Genomic DNA, 27403 nt, shown 5'->3' with positions numbered 1-27403 from the left:
GTTGAACATAAATATGTAAAACATATGCAACATGCAAATTATAAAATATATTTTTGTGTTTTTCTGTAGGTAAATGCGGGTGAATATTTTGTGTGTCCAACAGTGCGCGTAATATAAGAAATAACATAAATATATATTTGCAAAACAATAACAATGAATAAAGTAACAACGACATAACAATAACGAAACAACGATAACAACAGTAAACAAAGGAAAGTAACGATAACTAGACAACAATGATAATGATTCTAAATAATTAGAAAATATCGCGGCGATAAGTTCGTCACGATCTGTACGGTTCGACTGTTGCACGTTTTCCCTCATCTGGCAAGGGATGTACTGTACGGTTGTCCTTGTCGATGACTTTCCGAATTGCTGAAGAAAGGAAAATTCCCCATGCTTCAAACCGAAGGGAGAATTGAGCCGTTTATTTTGAAAGTGGCATAAGAGTCACTTTACCGTAATGAAAAGTGGCGATTTTTTAATGTTTATACGAAATTATTTATACTGAGAAAAATATCAGTACCATGAGATTACAAATACAAATAAATCTTCTCGAAAGTTAGCACCCATATTTTTAAACGTGTTAAAACGCAAACCCTTAAATATATCGACTCAAAAACAAAGTGACTTATGCCACTTTCAAAATAAACGGCTCAATTATCTGCAAGAAAACAATTCAAGAAAGTCGTCGCCTATGAGGACTTCAAGCGACAAGGTGCAGGATTTGGACTTCGTCAATTTTACGACCTGGACACCTACCGCATGCACTCCGAAAGACTAGAATCTACGTCCGAAAATTCCTTCCTTCCTACGTTGCCAGTCCGCTACATTTTTATATATTATTCTAAGCAAATCAACATGTACATAAACATCCGCATATAGTCATAACTATTGAATTACCAAACCGATGTGTATGAAATTTTTGGTGGTAAAAGTAGAATCATAAGTGCATCTAAGAAAAATAATTTTAGTCGGAACAATTTATTTTTTCACTATTTGTTTTGCAATTGTTTTAAAGAAATGTGATATTTTTATAGAACAGCAATATTGAAAAATTTGAAACAGTGCAGAATATAGCCCCGAGTGTCCCGTTTAAGTTCCCGGATCGAAAAAACCGTACTCAATTCTCATCAACATCATTTAAGAACACAAACCGCAGGAAAAATTACAGCTTTATTATTGTACGAGTGACTCTGATTAATATTCGGACACCTTTAAAACGCAATAACTTTTATAGGATTAGGTTAAACGACTTGAACTTTTGTTTAGATATAGATCAATATTGTTTTATAAATTTTGCCATTGCTTAGAGTGACAAAAAAAAATAGAAAACTCACTTTTTAATTTTTTTATCTGAGCCCATAACGATGCATGTTGAAATTTTCATCGAAATCGGTTAACCCAAAGACAAGTTACAAGCGTTAAAAGATTTAAGAAACTGTGATTTCTCACACTTATTGTTTACAGCTCATGATATAAGAATATTATTCAAAGTCACTCTATATTGTCAAGAGTTCTAAGTGTTAACAATAGCATTTGCGGTGAAACGGGAATCGATGTAAACATTTGTTGGTGTTTTCAATGCGTTGGTATACAAACAATGTCGGCGAAATCGTGTCAATAAAAACATCGTTGGTGATTTCAAGGTAACCCGCGAGCCACTGCTTCTATCGCTCTACACACGTTGCGAAATGCTGAAAATACAGCTCCACCACATCGACTATCCTGTCATGAGTAGTGGATTGGATGGTGGCAATGAAATCCAATGGCAATTTCTAATGGCAGTGCCGTCGGCACACTAGGGTTCCCCCTCCAACACTCTGTAGCACATTCCAGACGAGGCGAGCCTCGTATGGGCCAGCACGGTTATTGTGTGAAAAGAAGCCGCGTTGATCGGATAGTGATCGCCGAGCACGGAACGGTGTTGTTTCTCCAAGTTTTCCTCTTGTGATATTTAAACCGTGCGAATATAGAGAAACGAGAGAAACCACGCGAAAGTATGTTAATGAAAAATTTCGGCAACAGGAAGCTGATTCTCTCAGCTTGCAATCCCTATTTTGACGTCTTTCTGAGGAAACTCTATGGCAAAAACGTCTTCACAGTCAGAGGTGTTGGATTAAAACTGTTAAAAGCCTTGGTGAATGTGAGCAAAAGTTTGTTTATAATAAAAAAAAATATTTTATAATTATTCTCATTAGTTTCACTACAGTGCGAACACTTGAAATATTGATATTTTACTCAACCTATTCAAAACATCTAGCGTAACTCGGTAGCCCATATACATATATCACGGTATGGTTCGTGGCACGTGCCATTTTGGCATTATTATTAGATGATTTCTCCAGTAACAGCTAATAGCAGCCAATTTTTATTTCGTTATTAATATAAGGCAAAATGCGACCAAAGCGAACACTGAACTCCACTGAACTTATAATTAAAAAATAAAATGAAAATTCAACATATTCAATTTTCTAAGGGACTTTTTTTTACAAGATTTCAAGGTCGTCGATTTTTTTTAATAGAACCATATATCTTTTCTTTACATTCTAATAGAGATTAAACTACTTAAACCACTTAAAAAATATACTGTTTCATATATATACACTCATACACAAAAGTACTCGAACGCTTACGTTTCTAACATTCAATTAATAAAATATATGTGTTAAACTGAAGCATTTGATATAATATGACACATATAACAAGGGATGGATCTTAAGACTGCGTAAGCAAAATTAGAAAATAATTCAACAATATATAGCGTTTTTACAGTACATTTATTGTAAACACGTACCAGAAATGGCTCGCAAAAGTATTCGAACGAAACAATTAATAGTTATTTAAATTTAACGATTAAAGGTTTTAACAGGAAGTTGATCCACCTTTTACTTTTATAACAGCCCTAAGTCTGTTTTCCATTGAGTGGACCAACTTAGAAATAACATTTGCATCTATTGACTGCCATATTTCAATAATATTTCGTTTTAACACTTCTTTCGAAGTAATAACCGTATTTCTTAATCATGTTTCTACTTCATCTCATAAATGTTCAATGGGGTTTAAATCAAGACTTTGCGGTGGATGTGGCACCACGTGTGGAACGTTATACTATAATACCCCATTCTTTGACTATTTTAGCGGTATGTTTCGGATCATTGTCAAACTGAAACCAATAATCGCTAGGTAAATTCAATTTTGATACACTGCTTTTTAAATTTTCTTGCAAAATTTTTAAGTATTTCGTTTTGTCCATTATCCCATCGATGAACACAAGGTTTCCCACTCCGCTAGATGCCATGCAGCCCCAAACTAATACAGATCCACCATTATATTTTATAGTCGGCCGTAGATTTCGCGGTTCTAATTCTGTGTGTTCCAAGAAGAAAGCCATTTATTAGCAAGAAAAATAAAATTGTACGTTTAAAATTCGCCGAAAAATTTATTTATGAAAATAATTCATTCTGGGACAAAGTATTATTCTCTGATGAGAGTAAATTTAACGTTTTTGGTAGCGATGGACGTGAAAGTGTTTGGAGGAAAAAGAACACAATTAGAACCGCGAAATCTACAACCGACTATAAAACACAATGATGGATCTGTATTAGTTTGGGGCTGCATGGAATCTAGTGGAGTGGGAAACCTTGTGTTCATCGATGGGATAATGGACATTCGAAATACTTAAAAATTTTGCAAAAAAATTTAGAAAGCAGTGTATCAAAATTGAATTTACCTAGCGATTATTGGTTTCAGTCTGACAATGATCCGAAGCATACCGCTAAAATAATCAAAGAATGGGTATTATATATTGTTCTGATTTAAATCCCATTGAACATTTATGAGATGAAGTAGAAAGATGATTAAGAAATACGGTTATTACTTCGAAAGAAGCGTTAAAACGAAATATTATTGAAATATGGCAATCAATAGATGCTAATGTCACTTCTAAGTTGGTCCACTCAATGGAAAACAGACTTATGGCTGTTATAAAAGTAAAAGGTGGATCAACTTCCTATTAAAACCTTTAATTATTCAATTTAAATAACTATTAATTGTTTCGTTCGAATACTTTTGTGAGCTATTTCTGGTACGTGTTTACAATAAATGTACTGTAAAAGCGCTATATATTGTTGAATTATTTTCTAATTTTGCTTACGCAGTCTTAAGACCCATCCCTTGTCATATGTGTCATATTATATCAAATACTTCAGTTTATCACATATATTTTATTAATTGAATGTTATAAACGTAAGCGTTCGAATAATTTCGTGTATGAGTGTATACCATTTCAACCTATTCAAACTGTTTTGGCATTCATGCAGCCAAGTTAAACGATATTTGTTTTAGAAACTTCGGAATCCTCTGAACATTTAGTGGAGTTCAGTTAGTTTCTGTTAAGAAATTCAACACGCACTGTAGTACGCCGACACAACAAACTTGGGATCAAATAGACGTACAAGAATGCTTGTCGATAAACAAAGACGAACTGCCAACGATCCGTGGTCGCTCTATAGCACCCGACTCTTGTCCTCCGCAACCTCCTTGCGAGACACAAGCTGATCAGTCCACCCACCGTGAATCTCATGAGGCGCGAGGTGAGAAACGCGCAGTGGCGATCGGTCGCCGACTTTATCATTTATTACAATCTATACATAGTCTACAATAAATATTTCTAATGCGTTTTCAACATAGAAATGGATCTACACTTTCGGTTTGTTTCGATTTTTAAATGTCCAGATGATATTTGTACTTTGGTTAGATACACTATTATAGCATAACAATTATATGTATTATACTAATCAGATGATCAACTCTTGAAAGCTCTATCAATTTATCATAGGAATTTCACACAATTTTCTCTTGTTTTACTTACATTGTCACTTATTTTGAAACATACAATATAAATAAAAATAACTACTCGATTATTGTTAGTAATCGATGGACTACCACATTATCACAAATCATAATAATATGTCTGTTGTGTAATACGTTCATTGGCTCTCCAGTGTCGATAAAAGTTAAAAGGTACACAATATCAGAGCAACTTGTTTAATACTGTAAGTTTCGCTTACGTAAGAGATTACAATATAAACAAGTTTTTAAGTATCGAAATATGATGTATGTATCAAAAAATTGATGATCACAAAAGTAAAACCAAAAAATGTAAATATCATTTATAATATTAATTATGATTTCGAATAATTGCCTTTCATTAACAGTGTTACAGATAGATTCAGGTAATTAGGTATTTTAAAATGAGAATTTACTGAAAGTGTTAGAAGACTCCAATTACCGAACAAGTATTGCAATATAGTAACTCCAATTAGGTAACAAGATCGAGACACAAAGCTTACCGCGGAGATTGTTAAAGATTGGTCGCTACAGAACACATTCCAAACCAATTAAATTCTCCTGCACAGTCTCCCAACTTCAACCCGTAACCGGTGTTGTCCCACTTTTGTTACATAAGCGGTGTTGCAGAGTCCGAGAGACTCCTCAACAAAGTGATTCAATATTATTAAACTTTCAGTTTCTAATACAAACTGGCATCGAGCATATTTTTTTAATTTATTTGAGAAAATACTTCTTGTGTGTACATTCCCAGACACTACGACACCGGTTATGTGTTAAGGTAATTAAAAATTTTTAGGAACCATTAGATTCAAAGTTACGAAAAATTAATATTTACAAGGAAAACCTTGAAACGTATACAATAGTAAATAAATTTATTGAATGATATTCGATTATAAACAATTTATAACAGTTTGGTTGCATCAAGACAATTAGCTATTGCAATTGAAGTTCAAAGCGGACAAATAGAATATTATATGCAGAACTCTATTAATTAATAAAGAAAAATCTGTTTTAGTTACTCACATATTCTCACTTCTCATTCGTATTTTTACATTAATTTGCATCTTTTTAATCTCTTCACTTTATTTGATATATAGTTTTTAATTTTGCACTCTGTTTAAAAGTTTTGTGTTTCCAAGATATACGTATAGTATGTACGAGATATACTCTTTTGACCATCAATGTATGTATAATATATGATCTTCTCGTATTCATTGAATTTGCATTGAATTCAATTTTTATAATTAGAATAATGGAATTTTACAAATTCCACTACTTTACCCTTTCACAGTTAAAATACAAAAAATAATTCAATTCGAAAATTTGACTTCTTGTTAAAATTACATTTCACCACAGTATAATAAGTACATACATGTATATATCTATATACATTTACACGAATTTATTTTTATGCGCACAAGCTATTCCATAAAAACACAATTCATGTCTTAATGTAAATACAATACTAAATACAGAAATAGGTAACATAATAGGTTCATCATAAATTCCATGGGTTTTCACTCACCTCAGGTTTCACTTTCACAAATTCGTTAGAACTGTATTCTGCAACGGCTTCCTTACTCCTCTGATAACCTATAATTTGAAACGGGTTAGTAACGCTATCAGTTAATTAATACTATATATAATAAATTTAAATACTATATATAATACTAAAAATATTAGTGCTATATAAAATAAATTTGTATATAAAATTTATTAGGTGATATCGATGTTGCAATACCATGAATATAATAATATAATATTTCACTAATTGCTGTATTATATTATATAAGTATATTAATATTACAATTGCAGAGATACAAATGTAGTTGTAGTACAGCAGTGCACAGCTTTTACACGAAATCCCTATGCCATATCCAGTATGATTTCGGTGTTTCTCATGGTGGAGGGGATAATGACGTGCTGCTATTATAGCAGCCCTCTCCTACCCCCAACCCTGAAAAGCACCGAAATCTCACTATCCCTAGCAACACTGTCCAGACTCACTCTCAGTGCAAACAGAAAAAAATAACTACGCAAGACGACGCATGCACGGTAGTCCCGCACAGCGGCGTGGTGCGTCTACCGAGCGTAATCACAATTCTGCACTACGATCAGACAGAGGCGCTACGTCACGTCGCCATCGTAGTTCAGAATTACAATCTTCATCCAGTAGACGCTCTGATTCCTTGTGCATGCGATGGCTTGCGTAGTTATTTTTCCTGATTACACTGCTTACTCTTTTTACACCATAACACCTCGAGTCTAGAATTTCACGAGACATCATCTCAGTAGACAAGGATAGAAAATGATTGCAGAGAAAAGGAAAGAGGCGAATAAATAATCGGACACAAAAATATTTGTACACTATTTAAACTGGAATAACTTTCTTAAAATTTTACCAAGTAACTTTTTTTAGATGGTATGACTAGTCCCCCAGTCTCCCATAACGAAAACTTAATATACAGGATGTCCCAAAAATGTTTCGTAATCAGGAAATGACGGGTTCCTCGGATCATTTGAAGCAGCTTCTTCCTTTACAAAAATTTTCTCCGAGGCACCGTTAACGAGTTATTAACGAAAAACAGTGATCAATAAGAATCGAGTACGGCTGACGCGAGGCGGCCCAGCCAACCAGCGCACGAAGCCCAGTTCCGCTCATTGGCTCGATCGCCTCGCGCCAGCTGAGCTCGCCTCTCACTGGTCACTGTTTTTCGTTAATAACTCGTTAACGGTGCCTCGGAGAAAATTTTTGCAAAGGAAATAGTTGCTTCGAATGACCTGAGGAACCCGCCACTTTCGGATTGCGAGACATTTTTGGGACACCCTGTATATACAGAGTAAAACCAATTCAAGTCGATCCAGTCAAACGTATTACAAACTTTTGATTATGTTGAAAAATGTTTCAAATAAAAGTTGAATGATTTCAGGGAGCACATAATCTGATGTTAATAACATTTTTCTATGTCAATGCTTAAAGGAGATATGGAAGTCAATTTCGTTTCTCTAAATGAAAGCACATATTTTTTGTTGCACCAATCAAAGCTCGTTATTTTCTACATAAAAGTACTAAACTTTTTATTGCGAAGGATCATTGATTTAGAAGATATTTTAAGATTAGTATATTTAGACTATTAGTAGTCTGTAGAAAGTACATAGAAAGTATATAAACTATTAGTAGTCTGCACAAAAGTAATGTTTACTTATAAACATCCATCAGAATGATCCATGATATTTCAAATGTTACTAGTATTAGCTATTTCTTAATATTAAACCTAAAATATTTTGAGACTACTTTCATCGAGGAGCTTATTATTATGGATTGCTTATTAATAAATTCAATAAATGTATCATAAGTGTGTTGTGTGAGAAGTATGTGCAATTGAAAAAGCATTAAAGTATCTTATTTGAAAACTATGATTCTTCAAATCGTAAATATACGATTTGATAAACGTTATGAAGCTGGAAGAATTCAAGAAATAAAATTACAGAAATTTTAGATTAATAGGACCAAATACCTAATGTGTCAGCGATGCCTATAAGTAATGTCGCTATTTAATAGTTATACAACATTTTATTTCATTTAACATTTAATACAGATTATTTTCACAATGCGCATATTATGTGCCAATGCATTTAATTAGTGCATAGGTCATGAAATAATAAATCACGTCCATGAACAAAGTGACAATCGCTACTCAGTCTAAAAGGAAACGTCATTACTTATCGGTATTTCTAATACGTAAATTAATAAAATGTTGCTGATTAATACCTGTACTTGGAGCGTATCCGTTATACAGTTCAGAAGCAAGGCTCTCTTGAACAGCTTCAATCGCTTCCTTTGGTGGTTTCAAGTTGCCAAATATCGTTGGATCGCCTGAAACATAAAAATTTGTAATCAAAACATATTCGTGAATGTAGAAAAACAAAGCTGATTTAATAACTAAAATAAACTAACAAGCAGAGTACAAGGTATTGAGGTCGCCGATTTTGTTGAGACTTCGTACATTTATAGGCCACCTGAAACTTGAAACAAGCCACCTGAATAACTTGCTTATTTTTATTAATAGAAAAAAGGTGTCGGACAATAGTTGTTCGATTTCAAGGGTATATAATGTCGTATTAATAGTTTTTTCTTTATAAGTGGAGGCGTAGAGGGATAATTCTTTGTGGGATAATATTGTTTTCTATGTATATTTTGATAGAGTCTTTCGAGACAAATATAATCATGTATAAATGCACATCGTTCAAGGTTACAAAAGATCAACTATAATAGAAAATAAATCGTTTCAAGTCACTTCTATGCTGAAGTCACATGTTTTTTCTACATATTGGTGTCTTGCGGATATCGCTTTTGTAATTGTTCAAGCGCATCACTGAATGCAAATAAGCATTGAATCACAGGCATTCTCGGAGAACGAACTACATATACCGTAAAAATATTGTCTAATTGCATTCGGGATTACGCAAAGTAATAAATTAATCACTTCTTATGCATTATCAGTTTGACGATAGAAGTATAAGAGTATCTCTTCCAAGCGACTAACATAACCAGTTCAGTGCAACGTCTCGTATCGCGATCGATGTACTTTCGCTGAACCGAATTTATTAGAACAATAATTAAACCGATTAGAATAATCGAAGCGATAGAGAGATCGTGGCTCGTTGCATAACGCTGACAAAATGCAGAAGCTTTCACTGTCGTTTTTGACATTTGCCGTAGCCGCACTTTTTATTGCAGTGTTTCCGATGCTACTGATGAGGTCCTCACGGACATTTCAGGATCAACCAAGAACGAAAGAACAGGGACCAAAGGTGAATATTATACTTGCTTCGAGAATTAGTAGGATTACGATTATTACATCGTTGTAACAACAATTTTTAATAGCCAAGGTTCTAGAAAATTCGTTTTTGAAAAAGAGCGGTTACTTTGCAACGAAGGGCGCAGGAACTTTGAAGCTGTATAAACGCCGGAAAACGTGGAACGCTGCTCGAAAGTTTTGCCTCATGAAAGGAGGTATGGCCAGTGCAATCAGGAAAAGTGTCTACGCGAGGTAACGCATGCACAAGGAGTCCCATAGAGCAGCGTGGAGCGTTTACCGGGTGTACATTGTAATTCTAAACGACGCCCTACGCCGCTGTGCGGGACTCCCTGCGCATGCATCGCCTCGCGTAGTCACTTTTCCTGACTGCACTGGGTATGGCAAAGCCACGGCATGTGTGCAAAGGAAGAGAGTAAAGGACATTCATCTTATAGGTCAGTTGGTCGTGATAGATTCCGCGCAGAAGCAAGCCATTTTGAGAAGCCGGCTGGCTAGAAAATCATTGCAAGCTCTCTGGATAGGCTTCCACGATCTGTTTGAGGAAGGATCGTGGACGACTGTGACCGACGAGTTGGTCGATGAATTGGACTATTATCCGTGGGCTAAAGGCGAGCCCAACAATTCCGGAAACATCATCTGGGGACGATGGCAAGTTTGCGTTCGTCTGCGAAAACAAGTCGTGTTAACCGCTTGCCCTACGATTTAAGTTTCAATAACGCGTGCCACAAAAAACAACAGGGTCAGTCACGCGTCGAGCATTTTTACGGTTGCGCGAAACTGAAGTTGTGCCAATCGCACACGTCTTACGGAATGTAAATACATGTCTAAAGCTGGTTTAGTTTTGTGAGGTGTTAAATAATTTCGAACGAATTATTAGTGAACAGGAAAGGTTTAATATAAGTTTCAATAGTCTTATAATTGTATATGTATAATAATCTTATAATTGTATATAATAAATTTTAACTCCAATTTATAATAATTTACAATAAATTAGTGTAGTATCGTAATTTATTAGGTATGTTTAGGACGAGGAGGAGTGTTAGGCTTAAGACCGTAGTTCTAAGACTTTGTGTTTAGGGTAGGTAATAAAAGAGAAACGTTGGCGAAGGCCGGGTCAGATGGGAAAACCCTTGGCGACGGAGACCCGGCGGATGCGATCGCCACGTTTTGAGAAAAGGGCAGGCAGAGTCTACGAGTCGTAGAGTTGAGCGAGTAGTTATAATCTCAGTTGTAGGTACGGTACGCGATATTCTCTGTCTTCATCAGGCTCAGTCCTTTCCTAGTCTCTACAGATTCAGTATTGTTTCAATACTGAACAAAATCACTACATTAGTAGTCTTCGACCGTATGGTATCTTTCAAAGTATTTTGGTGTATGTAATGGGACTTTACATCTTTTACACTTCTACGCTGTTTCGCTACGTCCTTTATGTCTGGTACAAATTTCTCAGAGTTACTTTGATTTCAATGGTGTCGGGTTCCATAGTTTAAAAAGATTTCAGTTATTGTATATTTTAATCGAAGGTCTACCGACCGCTAAAATTTGCAGGCATATTGGCTATAAAAGTCGGTACTTTTAGACCGCGGCGTACATTCAACACCTCCTTTAACACTTACAGGACCATAAGGTTGCTAAGAGTAAATATTAGTTGTAACTGTTTACATTAGTTCGTTTGGACGTACAATAAATAAAAATCGTAAGGAAAATACATAACACTGTGTAGTTTTTTTGGAATTTTATGGAAAATATTTTTCCCAATGGACAATAAAGGTAATACAAATTATGGTTAGACTTACCATGCCATGTCTTTTATTTATTCGTTTACTATAACAAAATGTTAACTAAAACAATACAAAATTATAAAATAAAATTACTATACAAAATGATGTGCTAATTATGATATTCTACGAAGCAATTTCTTTTGTGAAGCAAAGATGAACATTACACATAGTACATATATTATGCGTCCTTTTTCTATGTAGCATTTAGCACAATTTGCACATCTTTTCATTTTTCCCGCCTTTTTCATGTTGCTGGCAAATTGCGGTTTATACAAAAAATAACCAATAATTAAATACGACAATCACCAATTTTAAAATGGGGAAAAATGTTTCCCTTCGTCGTGAAGAGGTTAACCACTTAATATGTGTCATCATTCAAAATACTATAAGCATTTATACGATTATACCCTTATAGTTCTACAAAACAAGCGAGAGTACTTCCCTCGCACATAATTATTGTTAAATGATGTAGAACAAAAAACCCCAAAACCTATATTCTCTATTCTAACACGAGCCTAACTAACTTAGTTTATATTTAGCCCGACTGACGCACCACGACTCCCATTTCAGGCCCAATTATCTGACCACGTATCTCATATGTGGTAATCATTTCTGGCTCGATTATCTGATCACGTCTCTCATACGTGGTAATAATTTCTGACCCGATTATCTGACCACGTATCTCAGACGTGGTTGTAGAGCAAGGGGTTACACTTCAAATCACCTTACTACTCTCAGTTACGTTGCTTTTAAGACGTGATTATCGTAGTTTGAAACAATATCTTACGTAATAAAATTATTAAGATTCGTTAAGATGTACAGTCAATTTTCCCTAGTAGTCTCGCAGCTCAGAATCGAAAATAAACAACTCAGGCAATTCAGTCACGATACCTCGAGCCTCACGGCTCACCTTTATGGTTGTTGACACATCGTAAGACAGAGAAAGAGAGGGAGAGAAATAAAGGGATAGAGAGAGAGACTAAAAGAGAAAGAGAGTGGAAAGGCGAGAGAAAGAGAGAGAGAGAGAACGAAAATCGAGACAGTCGATAAACTAAAAAGCCAGCAACCAGCATATCGGTGTACATTAATACAAATACACAATAATGCTAGAATAGAAACGATGGCCTAACTTTTTTTATTTCTAACTTCTTATACATGAAAATTTGTTTAGCATCTTGTGTGGTGAGATTCTTTTAGTTAAAATTACACCAAACACAACATGCTTTTTAGACCATATTTATTCAATTACATCCTGATTGATTTTGTTTTATGTACATTAAAAATATTTGTCCAAACTGTAACATGTTTGGTCTCATTTTAATCAGGAAACTATCAGTAATATGTTTTAAAAAATTCAGTTTTAAAATGTTAACATTAAAAAAGTTATGTTACTGTATTATGAATTGACATTCCGGGAATCCTAGTCAAAGGAGCCGTGTCGCGGCCTCACCACACGCTTGACCGACTCCGTCGAATCTTAATAGCATAAGCGTAGGAATAACGCGTATAGGTGTAAGAATAGCACAGTGACAATCCAAGCCAGCCCATCACATGGACTATTAGGGAGAATTTGCTGTATTTTGGATTAAAAAATTCTGATTTCATGATAACTGTAGTTCTTATGAAGCTCATTATCTGCTCACGAGTATGTCGGCTATCTGCGTTGCTCGCCAGCAGATAGATACCCTTGTGCAACTATCTGATTCGTCACCGATCCATACACAGACGGCGAGACATCTAAAACGGGCCACCTAAATAATTCGCTTGCTAGTAATGATAGAAAAAAGAATCAGAGAAAAGTTGTTTAACTTTGAAGGAGATATATTGGGTTGGCAACTAAGTAATTGCCGATTTCAGTTATACATGTCTCTCACTCCCATTTTTATGATATCCGTAAATGTTATATTATAAAATTATTATTATTATTATTATTATTATTATGTTATTTTTTATTATCCGTGAATGTTAGCAACTGGACAAATTGAATGCAGCGGTCAAGGAAAAGCTACCAGAATTGGTCAATCGTAAAGGTGTCATTTTCCACCAGGACAATGCTAGGCCGCGCACGTCTTTGTCCACTCGGCAAAAATTGATGGATATTGGTTTGGAATTGATGTTACATCCACCATATAGCCCTGATCTCGCGCCATCGGATTACCACTTATTTCGATCCCTGGACAACTCCCTTCGTGGTAAAACTTTTAATGATGATGACGCTGTAAAATCTCACTTAACTCAGTTTTTGGCCGAAAAGGATCAGACTTTCTACGAGCGTGGAATTTTGAAGTTGTCAGAGAGATGACAAAAGGTCATCGAACAAAATGGGAAATACATTACAGATTATAAACTTCATTCCAAGTAAAAAAAAAATTTTATTTCATTGAACAAATCGGCAATTACTTAGTTGCCAACCAAATATAATATGAGGTCAAATGTCTTTTTTGTAGGTACAGACATAGAAGAGATTTAAAAATCTAACTTGATTTTTTTTTAATGCCATAATATATTTTTATATTTATATTCTGATAGTGCTTTTCAAGACGAACACAATGACTTATAAATGATGATCATTCGAGATCACACAAGATCAACTGTAATAGAAAATAAATTGCTTGGAATTGTCTCCTCTGCTTGTTGGTGTCTTGTCCACATCGATTTCGTAATCGTTAAATATTGAATCACGTATAGCATTATCTGTGCTTTCTACTAATTTCAGTTTGTAGATTGATCAAAGACACAAGAGCTGAAAATATCTGTATGATTTTCATTTATGATGAATGACGATTCGCTTTAGGAAATGCATCGATGTATGTATACATCATTACTGTGAACACTTTTAAAGTATGTCAGTAAATGAATTAGTACCTTCATTAGTTACCTTCATTTCTAGGTTATCGTGTTCGTCTTGAATAGAAAGAATCAAAATAGAAAAGAAAATTATATCCTTTCTATTTAAAAAAAAAGTTTTACCTTTATATCTCCTCTACACCTCGAGCTATAAAAACAGTATTCACGTCACATTATGTACTCCTTGAAGTCAAACAATTTTGGCCCGATGCCTTCTTTTCTATCATTACAAACAAGCGAGTTATTCAGGTAGCCTGTTTTACTTGCAAAATTGTGCGTATACGTTTCAAAACACTGGACTTTTTTAAAACTGGACTAAGTGACTTAAATGCTCTTGGGTGATAGGAGGACTAGTCTATTAGACGATGACTAAAATGCCTTTTTTAAATTTTGCTATTACTTAGAAAGACAAAATTAAAAAATTTTATCGAAATCAAATTAGTTACAATAAATTAAAGATGGCAAAAATCGCAGTTTTATCACGATTTTGACCAAAAACTGGAAGAAATCTTTCAACATCTATGTCTCGACTCTGAATTAACTGATTTCGATCAAATTTTTTTAATTCTTTTTTGTCATTCCAAGTAATAGCAAAATTTTAAAAAATGCATTTTGTCATCGTTTTGTAGACTAGTCCTCCTATCACCTAAAACAAAATTCGAGTCATTTAGTTCAGTTTTAAAGAAGTTAATTGCGTTTTAAAAGGTGTACGCTCAATTTTGTATGTGTGAGTAACTATATACCATTATATGGACAAACTTCCAATATTCGGTTCGATAGTTACGATGATAGCTTCATTATTGTAATAAAATTCTGGTAGTGGAGGTAGTGGACTCGAGAGACAGCAGTTCATGAGCACCAGTTGCACAGAATTTCATTGCACTAATAAAACTTCAATCATATGTGTAGGTAGCGGACAAATATGTTTTCGGGCACTATTTAAAACGCAATAACTTTTATAAAACTGGACTAAATGGCAAACTAGACAATGACTAAAATGCTTTTTCGTTATTATGATATTACTTGGAATGACACAAAAGAATATAAAAATCTCACTTTCAACGAATAACTGTCAGAAATCTGCAGTTTTTAAAATCTTTCAACGCTTGTAGCTTGATTCTGAACTAGCCGATTTCGATGAAATTTTCATCATGCATTATTACCTACTTGACACAAGTTTGTCTTTGATCTTAAATTTTAAAGACAATTCCATCTTTTTCATTAAAAAACCGTAGATCGCAATTCATTGTTAAGTCAATAAAATCTTGCTAACACATTGTAGTAATTTCGAAATAGAACTTTAAAAATTCAATTAAAAAAATAGACATATATTGAAACATTTCGAATATTTTTGTGGCAAACTTTTGTATTATATGTATACACAAATTCTTACGTTCACATTTCGGTTAAACTCATTTTGATCCTACTTCTTCCTAATTGCTCATGACAGCATGAAACATAAAGAAGTGACTCACAAATGTATTACTTTTTCCTTATGTAGAACCAGAAAAATTGCTGGAATCTGGTTGATCTTGGCACGTAAATCAATTCCTCTTTTCATTATAACTCCTCCTCTTTTCGTACTTCTATCCTCTTTCGCTGTCAGAGCAAAAGGTAGAAATAAAATTTCATTTGTAACGTAAATTCGTTTACATTTTTACATAAAGTGTGCATAAACTAATAGGATTACACAGATGAAGAGTAAAAATAGTATAAATTATTATAAACCGAATTTCACAAGTATTATAAAAGTCGATTATTTTGGAACCTTTACAAAAGAGATAGTAATATGCTCTAACAAAAGTCAGAAAAAATTGTTTCCTTTTAAACTCCATGTTTGAAACATTGAATTCAAATATCTTTATCAAATATTTATGTTTTGATATCTGAATCGGGACAATTCCAAAATTCGATCTCCTTGTTTATTTCTGACTCATTGTTTTCACATCACTGGAGATTAATCCATGAAACATGTTTTCTATCAGTAACAAATATTGTTTGTTATATAGATTGTCCAACAAGGCGAGGCAGTAAAAATGAACAAAAACGTTGCGTGAAATTTTGGTTATAATTTCAATTTTTGAAATTTAGTTATCAAAGTTACCGTCGGCTATCGGATGCCGTGCTCAGTGCCAAATTTTGGCGGTCCTTTGTCGACGGCCCTTGCTTGCAAATCTAGGCATGAAAGCTTAATATTTTTTTATATACATATCGATCAAAGAAAAATCTCGAATATAGAATGTGCAAAAATGATTAGTCAGGATTTTAGAAGATGATTCTGCAGCTCCAAATTGTTGGAGTATCTCTAGAATATTTTTGTCTAGAATTTAGATAACCAACGAAAAATATAAACAAAGTCCATGGATTGTATTTTTCATAAAGTAAGTAAAACCATATATGATGTTTAAACTCTTATAGAATGCTTATTTGTATATTTGCTTTTCGTACGGAATATTTTAATCTGTATAAAGTGCTGTTATAGAAAATAACACACACACACACATTTACAATTCTGTTGTAAAGTCACTTCATAGGAAAGCATGCTGTTAAAATGTACCATGTGTGTGGAGAACTCTTTTTCATTCTGAACATTCTAATAAAATCAGTGTGTACAAATATATTACCCCCTAGGTGGCAGTGGAAACACTGTTCCAAAATTATGAATTATAGTACTAGGCCCCTGGATCGCGGGTAGTCTCGGCCAGAAGAGTGGGAGAACCGAGTGGGCGCATATTGATGAGACACGAAAGGGTAAGCGGTTTGACAAAATGCGAACCGTAATCTGAAGAATCCTGTCGGAACGATCACATTGGATTACATGGACGATCGGTATCCATTAATTGCGAATCTCGAATCGCTGGTGGAAGAGACCTAAGGGATCATAAAGATAGACAATTTAACACTAAACCTACCACGGTCAAAATGGCCGATTTTTTATTTTACGATACTACAAACTTTGGAGACTTCTTCGTGGAAAATGATTGAATAAATTATATTATTGAAACAAGTCTCATAATTAAAACTTTACAAAATCCAAGTGAATTCCATCTTTTCACTCTTATGAGTCAATGCACGCTAATCATCATTACAGGTCGGTTAGTTTAGTGTTAAATAAACTTCTAGTTTGAACAAAGGGAGAATAGAACAGAGTCTAGAATTTAATTTTAGGAAATTTTTATAAGTAATAGTTGGATTTGAAAATAGAGTTATAATCGATACAAATTTCCCTGATACAATTATTATTTATATCTAAAAACATTTTAATAAAACGTAATTTTTATGCAATAACTGTTTTCATATTGATTATAAACAGTTCTGGTCCCTGATTGCAACGAATGGTACCATTAGACGTTTTTGCTATAACGTGGATATCCCGAGAGACTGAACGTGAGTACAGCATACGTAGGGAGCCATATAACCATCCCATTCTCTACTAAGAACAGTTATAATAGTAACAAGAAACATCGCAATAACGATAACAATAACAATACTGCTCGCCGCAGTTATCCACCTATAAGTTCAGTTTCGTATAATCGCTCTAACTTGCATTTCCGACACAAAAGCGCCCGCTTACCATCATATTGTGTACAGCAACTTACGAAAGTATTCGAACGCGCTCAATATCGAAGTTTGAAGAATCAAAATACATACGTATAGTAGCTCACGAAAGTATTCGAACAGCTTTTAAAGCTGAATGACTGTTCTAAAATCGAACATTTTGAAATTGGAATTTTTGTGAAATATTAGGACTAGATTACTAAACAATATTTGTGTTTAGTAAAGCATACAATGGGGGCAGATATATCAGTCACCCACAGCTAGGTGATTGTTATGCTTTCGCGGGGATCCTGTCACCCTAGTGACAGTCACTAATTAAATAAGATTTTACAAGTAATTTATAAAAATTTCATTTGAGATACAAATGTAACTACAAACTTTCGAATAACGTATTGCATCTGCCGCTATTCCAACTAATCGTTCTGTTTACGTTTTTACGATCTAATTAGCGAATTTGGGCCCCACGAAAAACTCGACCGATTCAGGCTGGGCAATGAGTGTTAAAAAGATATGAGTGTTAAAGAAAACCTTTTTAAAACCGGATTAAAAGATTTTAGTTTTGGAGATGTTAAAATTTACTGTACGATGACTGGAATACTATTTTTTAATTTTGCTATTACTTACAATAGCAAAAACAATTCGCGTTTGTAACTTTTTTATCTGATAACAAAAATTTAAAAAATGTGTTTTGTAGACCTCGTTAACTTATGGTTCATTTCCACTGCGTTGGCTTTTGCCGATTGGGCCTGCTGCACTGCCTTAATAACGCGGTGGTTGCTTCCATTTCGGCTTGGGTCGATGCTGCACGACACGAAAAGCCAAACGTCGGTATACTTCAATCGAGCTATTGGCTTCGTCGCTTCTCTTTTCGCGTTATAGGAGGCCCCGTACAAACAAATCTTCCATGTTGTCCCGGGACACTCACTTCACCGACTGTGTTTTTCTCGACACGGTATCATCGACACTGCATTTCGCCGACTGTATTCATTCATCGACACTTTTGGATGTCCGATAATCATATCACCGACACGTTTAGATCCCCAACAATTATTTCGCCGATATAACAAATATAATATAATAAATATAATCAATAAATCATAAATATCTCTAAAAGCTTATATCTTTTCACTAAAGCTTTTTCGAACACGAGTTTATTTGAACATTTTGCATCTATTTGACTTCATTGTAGTATAAGTTTGGTCCCAACCTTTCTGGACACACTATATAACCACGTTCCTACCGAAAGTCTTTAATCACGGTCACAATAACTCACTAATAGCAGCCATAGGTAAATATTAGGTCTACCGGAAAGTTCTGTCCGTTTTTGAATTAAAATATAACACAATTTTCTTACATTTAATAATATTTATTGTAGAATATACTTTCCATCGTTACTTATGACTTCTTGCCAGCGTGATGGCAACTTGTAAATGCCATTTTTAAAAAATGATTTATTTTTAGAGGCGAAGAACTCAACTAGTGCTTGGTTGGCATCAGCTTCAGTTTTGAATTTTTTCCTGTAAAAAGTGTTGTAAAGAGAGAAACAAGTGATAATCGGAGAGTGCTAGGTCTGGGGAGTATGGTGGATGTAACAGAATTTCCCAGCCTAGCTCTGCGATTTTCTGACGAGTCGCCAAAGCAGCATGTGGTCTGGCATTATCATCGGTAGCCATGTTTTCACGATCGCGTCTCACTTAATAATGACATGAGACATCTTTGTTTCATTTTATTTAAGAGAGTACATGTGTGTAAATGCAATGATAAAGAGAGATAGTCATATATGTCTCAAATCAACATGTACATATGGATTGAAACTTGAAGTGACACTATCGGACAGAACTTTCCGGTGGACCTAACACAATCCTAAAACAATACTGTTAAAAATAAAGATTACTACGTCAAGAATAATTTCACGCACACTGTAACAACACCCTAGCGCACAAACACAAGATCAACGAAACAAGTGTACACGTTTTCTAAGCTTTTTCCTGTAATTAGACACGATGCGGATAACACAGCTAACCACCCCTAGCCGCAAAACATAAACTATTTCATATTAAATGCAAGTCAGAAGTACGCATCCTACTGCAGTGAAGCTCAAGGGAGAAGAATAAAAGGAAAGTTAATTGACTGTGACGACCAATATTGCCCGTGCGCACACCTGCGCCTGTCATTACACTGCCCGAGAGTAGACGAATAAAGTCACACAACTCAATTTCACGATCTGCGAATTTACTTTAATTCGATCAAGCTACTTGTTATATAAAAAAAAGCATTAACTTACAATTTCAAGCATATTCGCGTCTCAAGTTACCCGTGGTATACACGTTCACCGATCACTTTGACTCGATCAAAAATTATTAGGTTTACCGGAAAGTTCTGTCCGTTTGAGAAATGAAAGGAAATAATAGATTTTTCATAAATTTAGTAATATTTATTGTACAATATAATTTCCGTCGTTACTCATGACCTCTTGCCAGCGTGATGGCAATTTGTGAGCAACATTTTTCAAAAATATATGTCTCAAATGAATATGTGCATATCTATTGAAATTTGCAATGACATTATCAGACAGAACTTTCCGGTAGCCCTAATATTTATATTTTAAAACGACAGCTGAAAGGAAATAAACATTTGATCGATATAAGTTTCTATGACTTATTTTACAAAGCTATGACACTATTACAGAACAGTGTTAATTTTGTTTTAAATGCCGTTTACAGTAATTTCTCCCTAATTCACTCTCAGATTGCGCACAAAAATGGACAATTTGGAAATAGAAAATACGATTATTCGTCGATTATACGTTTTTATAGTTACCGATTGTCAACAACTATAAAAACAAGCTGCAAGACTCGAATAATCGTATCTCCTCTTCCCAAATTATCCATTTTTGTGCACAATCTAAGCGCGAATTAGGAAGAAATTGCTGTATTTAGGTTTTAAACGGCATCGCTCTGAATTCCTTTTTTTAAGATAGCTCGACGATGTGCAGGATTCGTGCCAAACGGAATTACCTAGAGCAAAAATTTAAAAAGTGCTTCAAACTAGAGTATATTCTCTAGACGTTAGCGATCATACATTTTCATTTTTGTGAAAATTGTCAAAACGGCAATTATTTGTATTTGAACTATCGAATTTGTACAAAAAATTTGTACCTATTTTATTCATATTTTCCGAAATGATTGAAAGTTGAACAAAAATCAATCGTCAATCGCTAGTATACATTATAGTAAAGGTAACTGCGAAATTTCAAAGTAATCGGTCGATAGGATCTCGAGATATCTTGCACACCGTATTTGAAAATACTGTTTCAAGAAAAACGCGTTTCAAGTTTCCGCACGTAATTTTTCATATGTTTAACGCTATGGCGCGCAGGCTTCTTATTTCTAAAAATAATTTGTTTTAAAGGCTGGAACCTTCTGCAATTTATTTTTAAGACTTCAAACTAGTATTTCAAACAAAAAAAATTGACTTTTTTTCTAAATTTCGAGGTGGCCAGAATCCTTAACGCAATACTCTCTTTAATCTGATTTCGTTTGAAGCAAGGAATTCTTTCGTCTCTCTCTTCTACATATCTCTAGCTTTAAGTTCGACGCATAGATCTTGTAAATCGACGGTGTCAGTACAACTCTTCTTCACCGTTCTACGTTCTTCCAGCCCTATACATACTTTTCCGGTCGATACCCGTCTTTACACAGCCTTTTTACACAACTACATCGCTCTACCTTTCCCCCGTCGTTTCATTTCTTCTTTCAACATCCACGTTAATTGCTCTTTTGTCAGTTTCTACTCTGAGTTTTCCTTCTCTCTGTGTTGTCTTTGCTTTCACACCTTCTTTTCTCATCTCATTGTGCTCATATCTTTTTACTTCTCCATTTCCATCTTTATACTATTGTCACGAGATAACACCTAAAAAGTTGCCCGTGGTCGTAAACTTGTCTAATTTTTGGGATTTTTGTATGTCGTGGGCTAGTCGATATCTATTTCATCAACGGGGCGTCACTAAAGAAAGAAATTGATGACCTAGCTGGTGTCTGTCTCACTACCGTGTATCATCGAAAGAAATACATATGTGGAATACAAGCATCGCTATACGCTTGCTGCATCAACCGGAATGTTGCACTTCTACCAAGTCTTGTGTTCAATTTAATAACCGCTTTTCGTTCCATGATAGAATTTCAACATCAATTAAAAACTTAGTCAGGAAGAACTGTTATAACTTTGTCATTTATCATTCGATTGGCATGAACTTAGGTGCGTTAGACAGACAAATGATTGACCTTTCTAAGGATGCTAATGCTCAACAGATGACGCCACTGCTTGCTGAGATGTAGTCCTAGTCTTAAAAATTAATTATCGCGCTGTGTAGTATAATATTTATCATTTCGGATGGCAAAGTGCATCGTTGCGAACTTTAATAGCAACTGGAATCGTAATATGTTATTTAACAAATGAATTGAACTGGATATATTAGTATTAAAATATAGCACATCACCAAAAGATTTAGGATTTTACAATTGTTTAATTATTTAGTGTTTCCCGGATTCTAAGTTCCACGTTTTTGCTTTTTACGCTTTGAGAAATGAGAGGGAGTTCTGATTCAAACGACCTAACTATGTGTACTATATGGTAACGAGCTCAATTCTACGATACGGTATTCGCGTGGGTATCGATCATAAGATACTACCAGATGTGCATATTTTCTTCTTTTCCCTTGAGTTTTTACTAGGCATACTAACATTACATATATAACTTAAAACCTAGGATCGACCAATTAATGATACATTCCTGAATTCTTTTCTAAAGGTACAAATAATGGGGTTTTAGAAATTTATGAATAATAAGTAAGAGAGCTCACACAAGAAGGCATCTATTGTATAGGGTGTCCCAGGTTTTAATGTTCAAACTTTGTTAGTGTATTCTATGGCACAAAGTATGAAAAAAATGTTATGTAAGCATAGGTCATATAGAGCTTTATTAAGAAGTTATAACAAAAATTCAGAATAGGAATAGTAATCAACTTGCTGTTACTGCGAGCATTGGCTTGAATAGATCAGCACATGCCGTGTGTTTATGTAAGCTGTGTTTATGTAAGCTGTGTTTATTAATACATTTCGAAATGTATTAATAACCGTTGTTGACAATACATGATTGACATCGATCGAAGATTTTTTTTATTTTTTATTTTTTTTTTTAGTTGATTACTATTCCTATTCTGAATTTTTGTTATAACTTCTTAATAAAGCTCTATATGACCTATGTTTACATAACATTTTTTTCTTACTTTGTGCCATAGAATATACTGACAAAGTTTGAACATTAAAATCTGGGACACTCTGTATAGGGTGGAAAATGCCCCTTGTTGAGGATGCGATCTTATAAACTGCATTTAATATGAAATAGTTTATGTCTTGTGCCTTGGAATGGTTAGTTATGTGTTGCCTAATTACATGAAAAAGTTTCAAATTGCTGTTGTGTTATTTGTAGTAAGATATTTATAGGATAAGAGTGAGATCATCCTTGGTGTATTAATCTTCTTTTTCAACAGTATTGTTGTAGGATTGTATTTACCTTTATCTGCTATTACTGATGTTTTGTCATCGTGGTTAAGAGAGGGTATTCAGGCAAGAGTTGTGCAGAATTACAATTCAACTACACGAGGAATTATAATTACAAAGTAATTCATTTTCATTGTAATTCAATTTCATTGTAATTCATTTTCATTGTAATCCAATTTCATTGTAATTCAATTACATTGTAATTCTCTTATAATTTTCAGATAAATTGCCGCACTTGGGAAAAGACTGAAGTCGCAGAAAAGTAGACACCATCATGCAAAACAACTTTTTCCTCTACAGCTTTTTTCTATGTGTTGCCAAACTCGAGACATAATCGGTCCCAATTTATTGTGGGCATGTTTAGATGTTTGTGTAGTAGTTTCGTTGGAGTGAGTCTGTTTGCATTTAGAATGATACTTAGGAACTTTTTTGTAATATTTGGATTTCGTTAAGATGGATATCGACTGCTACAGCCCACATATTTGATAGCCTTACAGGAGAACTGACTGTGCACTTGTTAGGTAATGAGTTCTTTTGATACTGGTATTTAGGAGGCTGCTTTTGGCTATAAATGGATATAGAAGTCTGATAAGAGGATTTGTTTCTCGGGTTCTGTCATTTATTGATCGAGACCAGTTCAATTTGCTATCTAGGATAAGTCCTAGATACCTTACCTAACCCTCGACCAAGGAATGGCTATGAATCTTATTTTGGATATTTGTAAGATATGAGATGTTTGTCCCGTGGAATATTATTGCTTATGTTTTCTCTTCGTTTAACTATAGCTTTCATTCGTCGAAATTGTGTAACCCATTGTGTAATTTGGTTTATGTGTTCTGATACGTATTTTGTAACCTATATGTGAGTTGCCAGGAGGTGGAGAAAATGGCTGTATCATCAGGATACTTATATGGCTAGTTAGGTTTCAGAAGGTTTTAAGATGACATTCATGTAAATGTTACATAGGATGGATCCTAGAACTGAGCCCTGTGGGACATCTCTGCATCGACTGCTCTGGGTTGGGAGTTTGTTCTGTTTATGTATTTTGTCAGAGTACTATTGTCGAGATATATGATTTTAGTTTAGACAATAGTGTTAGTACTTCAATTTTGAGAAGCTGTGGCTCCTTTACACTGCCAAAGTTTGTTCTATCTAGTATCTTGGAATTTCTGTTTACTCAATTTTATATGGGCTTCGTTCAACGAGAACTGGCACAAAATATAAACAGCTGGCAGGGCCGAATCACAATTTTTAGGCCCTTCTACATGAGGCCACTCTGTATACAAGGGCCCTCAGTGAGGACCTTTAAAATCCGCCCCTGAGCGCCGTCGTCAAACAGCCATTCAGCTGCAACCGCAGCACCGATCACGCGAACGTTCTGTTTACATTTTGTGCCAGTTCTCGTTGTACGAAGTATAGGAGGCAATCTGCATTCTTAATACGAGACCCTACTTGAACATAAACAAGCGACCCTCGGAAACTCTTCGTAGGGTGCATGTGACTATCAGGAAAAGTCTAAAAGATCGCGGTGAGGTAATCTTCGTGCATAAGGTTGTCTATACTTTCTGGAAGAATAAAGAAATAACGTGGTGAGAAAAAGTATAGTTGGTGTTAATTGTCAAATATTCCATTGTTGCGTTTCCTCCAGTATCCCCCTTATCTCGTTTTTCTTGAAGATTTTCTCGTTATTTTCTCCTATTCTTCCGATTTCACTTTTTTCCATTTTCTCTTTATGTAATTCGAAAGACACCCAACTTCCTCGCTGATTTTGTATTGCTTCTTTTCCTTCTCGCTGTGCTTTCATTCATCACGTTGGCCTATTCCTTTCTTCAGGTTCCTGTTTTCGTTTCCTCATCTTCGCTCCTTTTATCCTTTTCCCGTTTCCTAATCGCATTTCCCTTTGCACTTCATCATCCCTCCTTCTCTCTTTCTCCTAACCTATCCTTTCCTCCCTCCGCTAGATGTCAGACCTTGCTGCTTCAGACCTAACTGCTACCTCTCCTATCCTCTCATCTGTTCACTCGCTTCCAAGCTCTTTTGTTCCGTAACTCGCGCACCTCGTCGCCTCTTTCATTACTTTCATTACTTTTCAACTCATAACCCTTTCGCATTTTATATTGTTGCTCTCGTTTTTCATGCTACACCTTCGCTACTCCTTACTTTATTACTAGACTGCGGAAGTTTATGCAGGTGCATATTTGAGAAACAATGGATTAAACAAATAAAGCTTTAACTGAAATATATTTCATCATTAGAGGATATGGAAAAAATTTTTTTTCTTTCATATTTTATATATTGCATATTCGCTAACTTTGTATAGAACTTGCACATTGCATACATGCAACCAGAGTGAAGCGTTTGAAATGGGATACTTGAATAACTCGCTTGTTTCTGACAATAGAAAAAAACGTGTCAGATAATGGTGGTTGATTTCGAGGAGCACATTATACGATGTCAATAATCTTTGTATAGGTGGAGGCGTAGGTGACATATGAAGGACAAACTTGTTTTTTAAAATCGGATAACCTAATTTTTTATTAGCATTCTGATAAAGCCTTTTAAGACGAAAACAGTGACCTATAAATGAAGGTCATTCAAGGTCACAATATATGAACTACAATGAAAAACAAATTCTTCCAAGACATTTTTCAAATATCTTGCGTGTTCTGTTGTTTTTAATATGTTCCTCTCGTTATCGCTATTACGAGTCATAGAACATGAACGTAAACACATTGAATCGCATTTGTACTAGTATTTGTAGCTACGGATTCTATTACTAGTTTGTCTTTCGACTAAATTGCGACTTTGCATTAACATTTGCTTTTCAAAAATGCGTTCTATAAATACAGATAAGTATATATGATTTTCATTTACGAATGTTGTAAAGTTATAAGGGAAGCAGTGCGTGTCTATGATGAAAGATTTCCCGGTCGTTTTAGACCTTCATTGTCAATTTGGTCACATATTATACAAAAGTTGTAAGAAACGGGAAGTGTGGCAAACAAAACACCCAATCGAGTTAAAAGAGTTGCTAATGAGATGAATGCAAAAAACATTTTAGCCGTTGTAGAGCAAAATCCACATGTTAGTACAAGGAAATTTGAACGCGACAGAAGAATTTGTCTTTCATTGTAGTTTATATGTGTGACTCTGAATGATTCTCACTTATAGGTCATTGTATTCGTCTTGAAAGATTCTATCAGAATGTGAAAAAAGTTAAGTTATCCGATTTATAAAGAAACAAGTTTAAAGAAACAAGTCTTCACATATTCTCTACGCCTCCATCTATATAAAAATTATTGACATCATATAATGTGCTCTTCGAAAGCTCTTTTGTCTGATACTTTTTTTTTCTATTGTCAAAAACAAGCGAGTTATTCAGGTATCTCGTTTCAAATGTCCCATCCCGTACACACAAATAACTTCACAAATTAACTTGCGATTGTTAAAATTAACTCATCATTAAAGAGTGAAGTACTTTGATTGCCGACGGAACAAGATGATATTGCAAGATGGCATTGACGTAAATTTAAATATGCCCAGTTTCATTTTGCGATTTTAAAAAGCCATTTTTTCAGTTTGAACTAATATTTTCCGACAAAAGGAATCAATTTTCTATTGTGAATGTAGGACGATATATTCTAGTTTGTTGTCGTTAAAATTATGCATGAAACCTAATACCTCAATTTGTTTTATCTAATTTATCCTAGGGTATTTTATTCCATATGCTATTTTGTTAAATAAATTTTAGCTATTGATTTTGGCTATTTTATACCCACCTTAATCAGTAGAGATGATGAAGCAAGGGCTAATTGCCCTTCTGTTTACATGAGATACTATCTTAACTTATTCTTTAAATATTGTTTTCTGTGCTATACGATATTTTATTTATTATATATATAATAAATATATATATATAATAAATAAATAAATAATATATATATATATATATATATATATATATATATATATATATATA

The 27403-nt window shown here is 34.4% G+C and overlaps 2 protein-coding genes across 3 annotated transcripts in view; one reads left to right on the top strand and one right to left on the bottom strand.

The window, feature by feature from the left end:
* Tat (Tyrosine aminotransferase) overlaps window positions 1–27403 on the bottom strand; it is a 94945-nt gene that overhangs the window by 43734 nt on the left and 23808 nt on the right. The window contains exons 2-3 of the mRNA XM_076522335.1: window positions 8627–8731; window positions 6380–6447 (exon numbers count right to left, since the gene is read on the bottom strand). Of these exons, the coding sequence (XP_076378450.1) occupies window positions 6380–6447; window positions 8627–8731 (173 nt within the window). The remainder of the gene's footprint in view (window positions 1–6379; window positions 6448–8626; window positions 8732–27403) is intronic.
* Window positions 1862–11390, top strand: LOC117227925 (C-type lectin domain family 4 member M-like). Of its 2 annotated transcripts, XM_076522336.1 has the most exons (5): window positions 1862–2146; window positions 4348–4595; window positions 9596–9669; window positions 9743–9871; window positions 10112–11390. In XM_076522336.1, the coding sequence occupies exons 4-5, from the start codon at window positions 9862–9864 to the stop codon at window positions 10381–10383; spliced, it is 282 nt and encodes a 93-aa protein (XP_076378451.1). In that variant the 5' UTR covers window positions 1862–2146; window positions 4348–4595; window positions 9596–9669; window positions 9743–9861; the 3' UTR covers window positions 10384–11390. The 2 variants fall into 2 exon arrangements, with proteins under 2 accessions (XP_076378451.1, XP_076378452.1); XM_076522337.1 differs by lacking the exon at window positions 4348–4595.

The sequence above is a fragment of the Megalopta genalis genome, chromosome 5 (assembly GCF_051020955.1).
Source record: "Megalopta genalis isolate 19385.01 chromosome 5, iyMegGena1_principal, whole genome shotgun sequence".
Lineage (NCBI taxonomy): Eukaryota > Metazoa > Arthropoda > Insecta > Hymenoptera > Halictidae > Megalopta > Megalopta genalis.
Note: the sequence above shows the minus strand (reverse complement) of the source record. Positions and strands in the feature narration are given on the sequence as shown.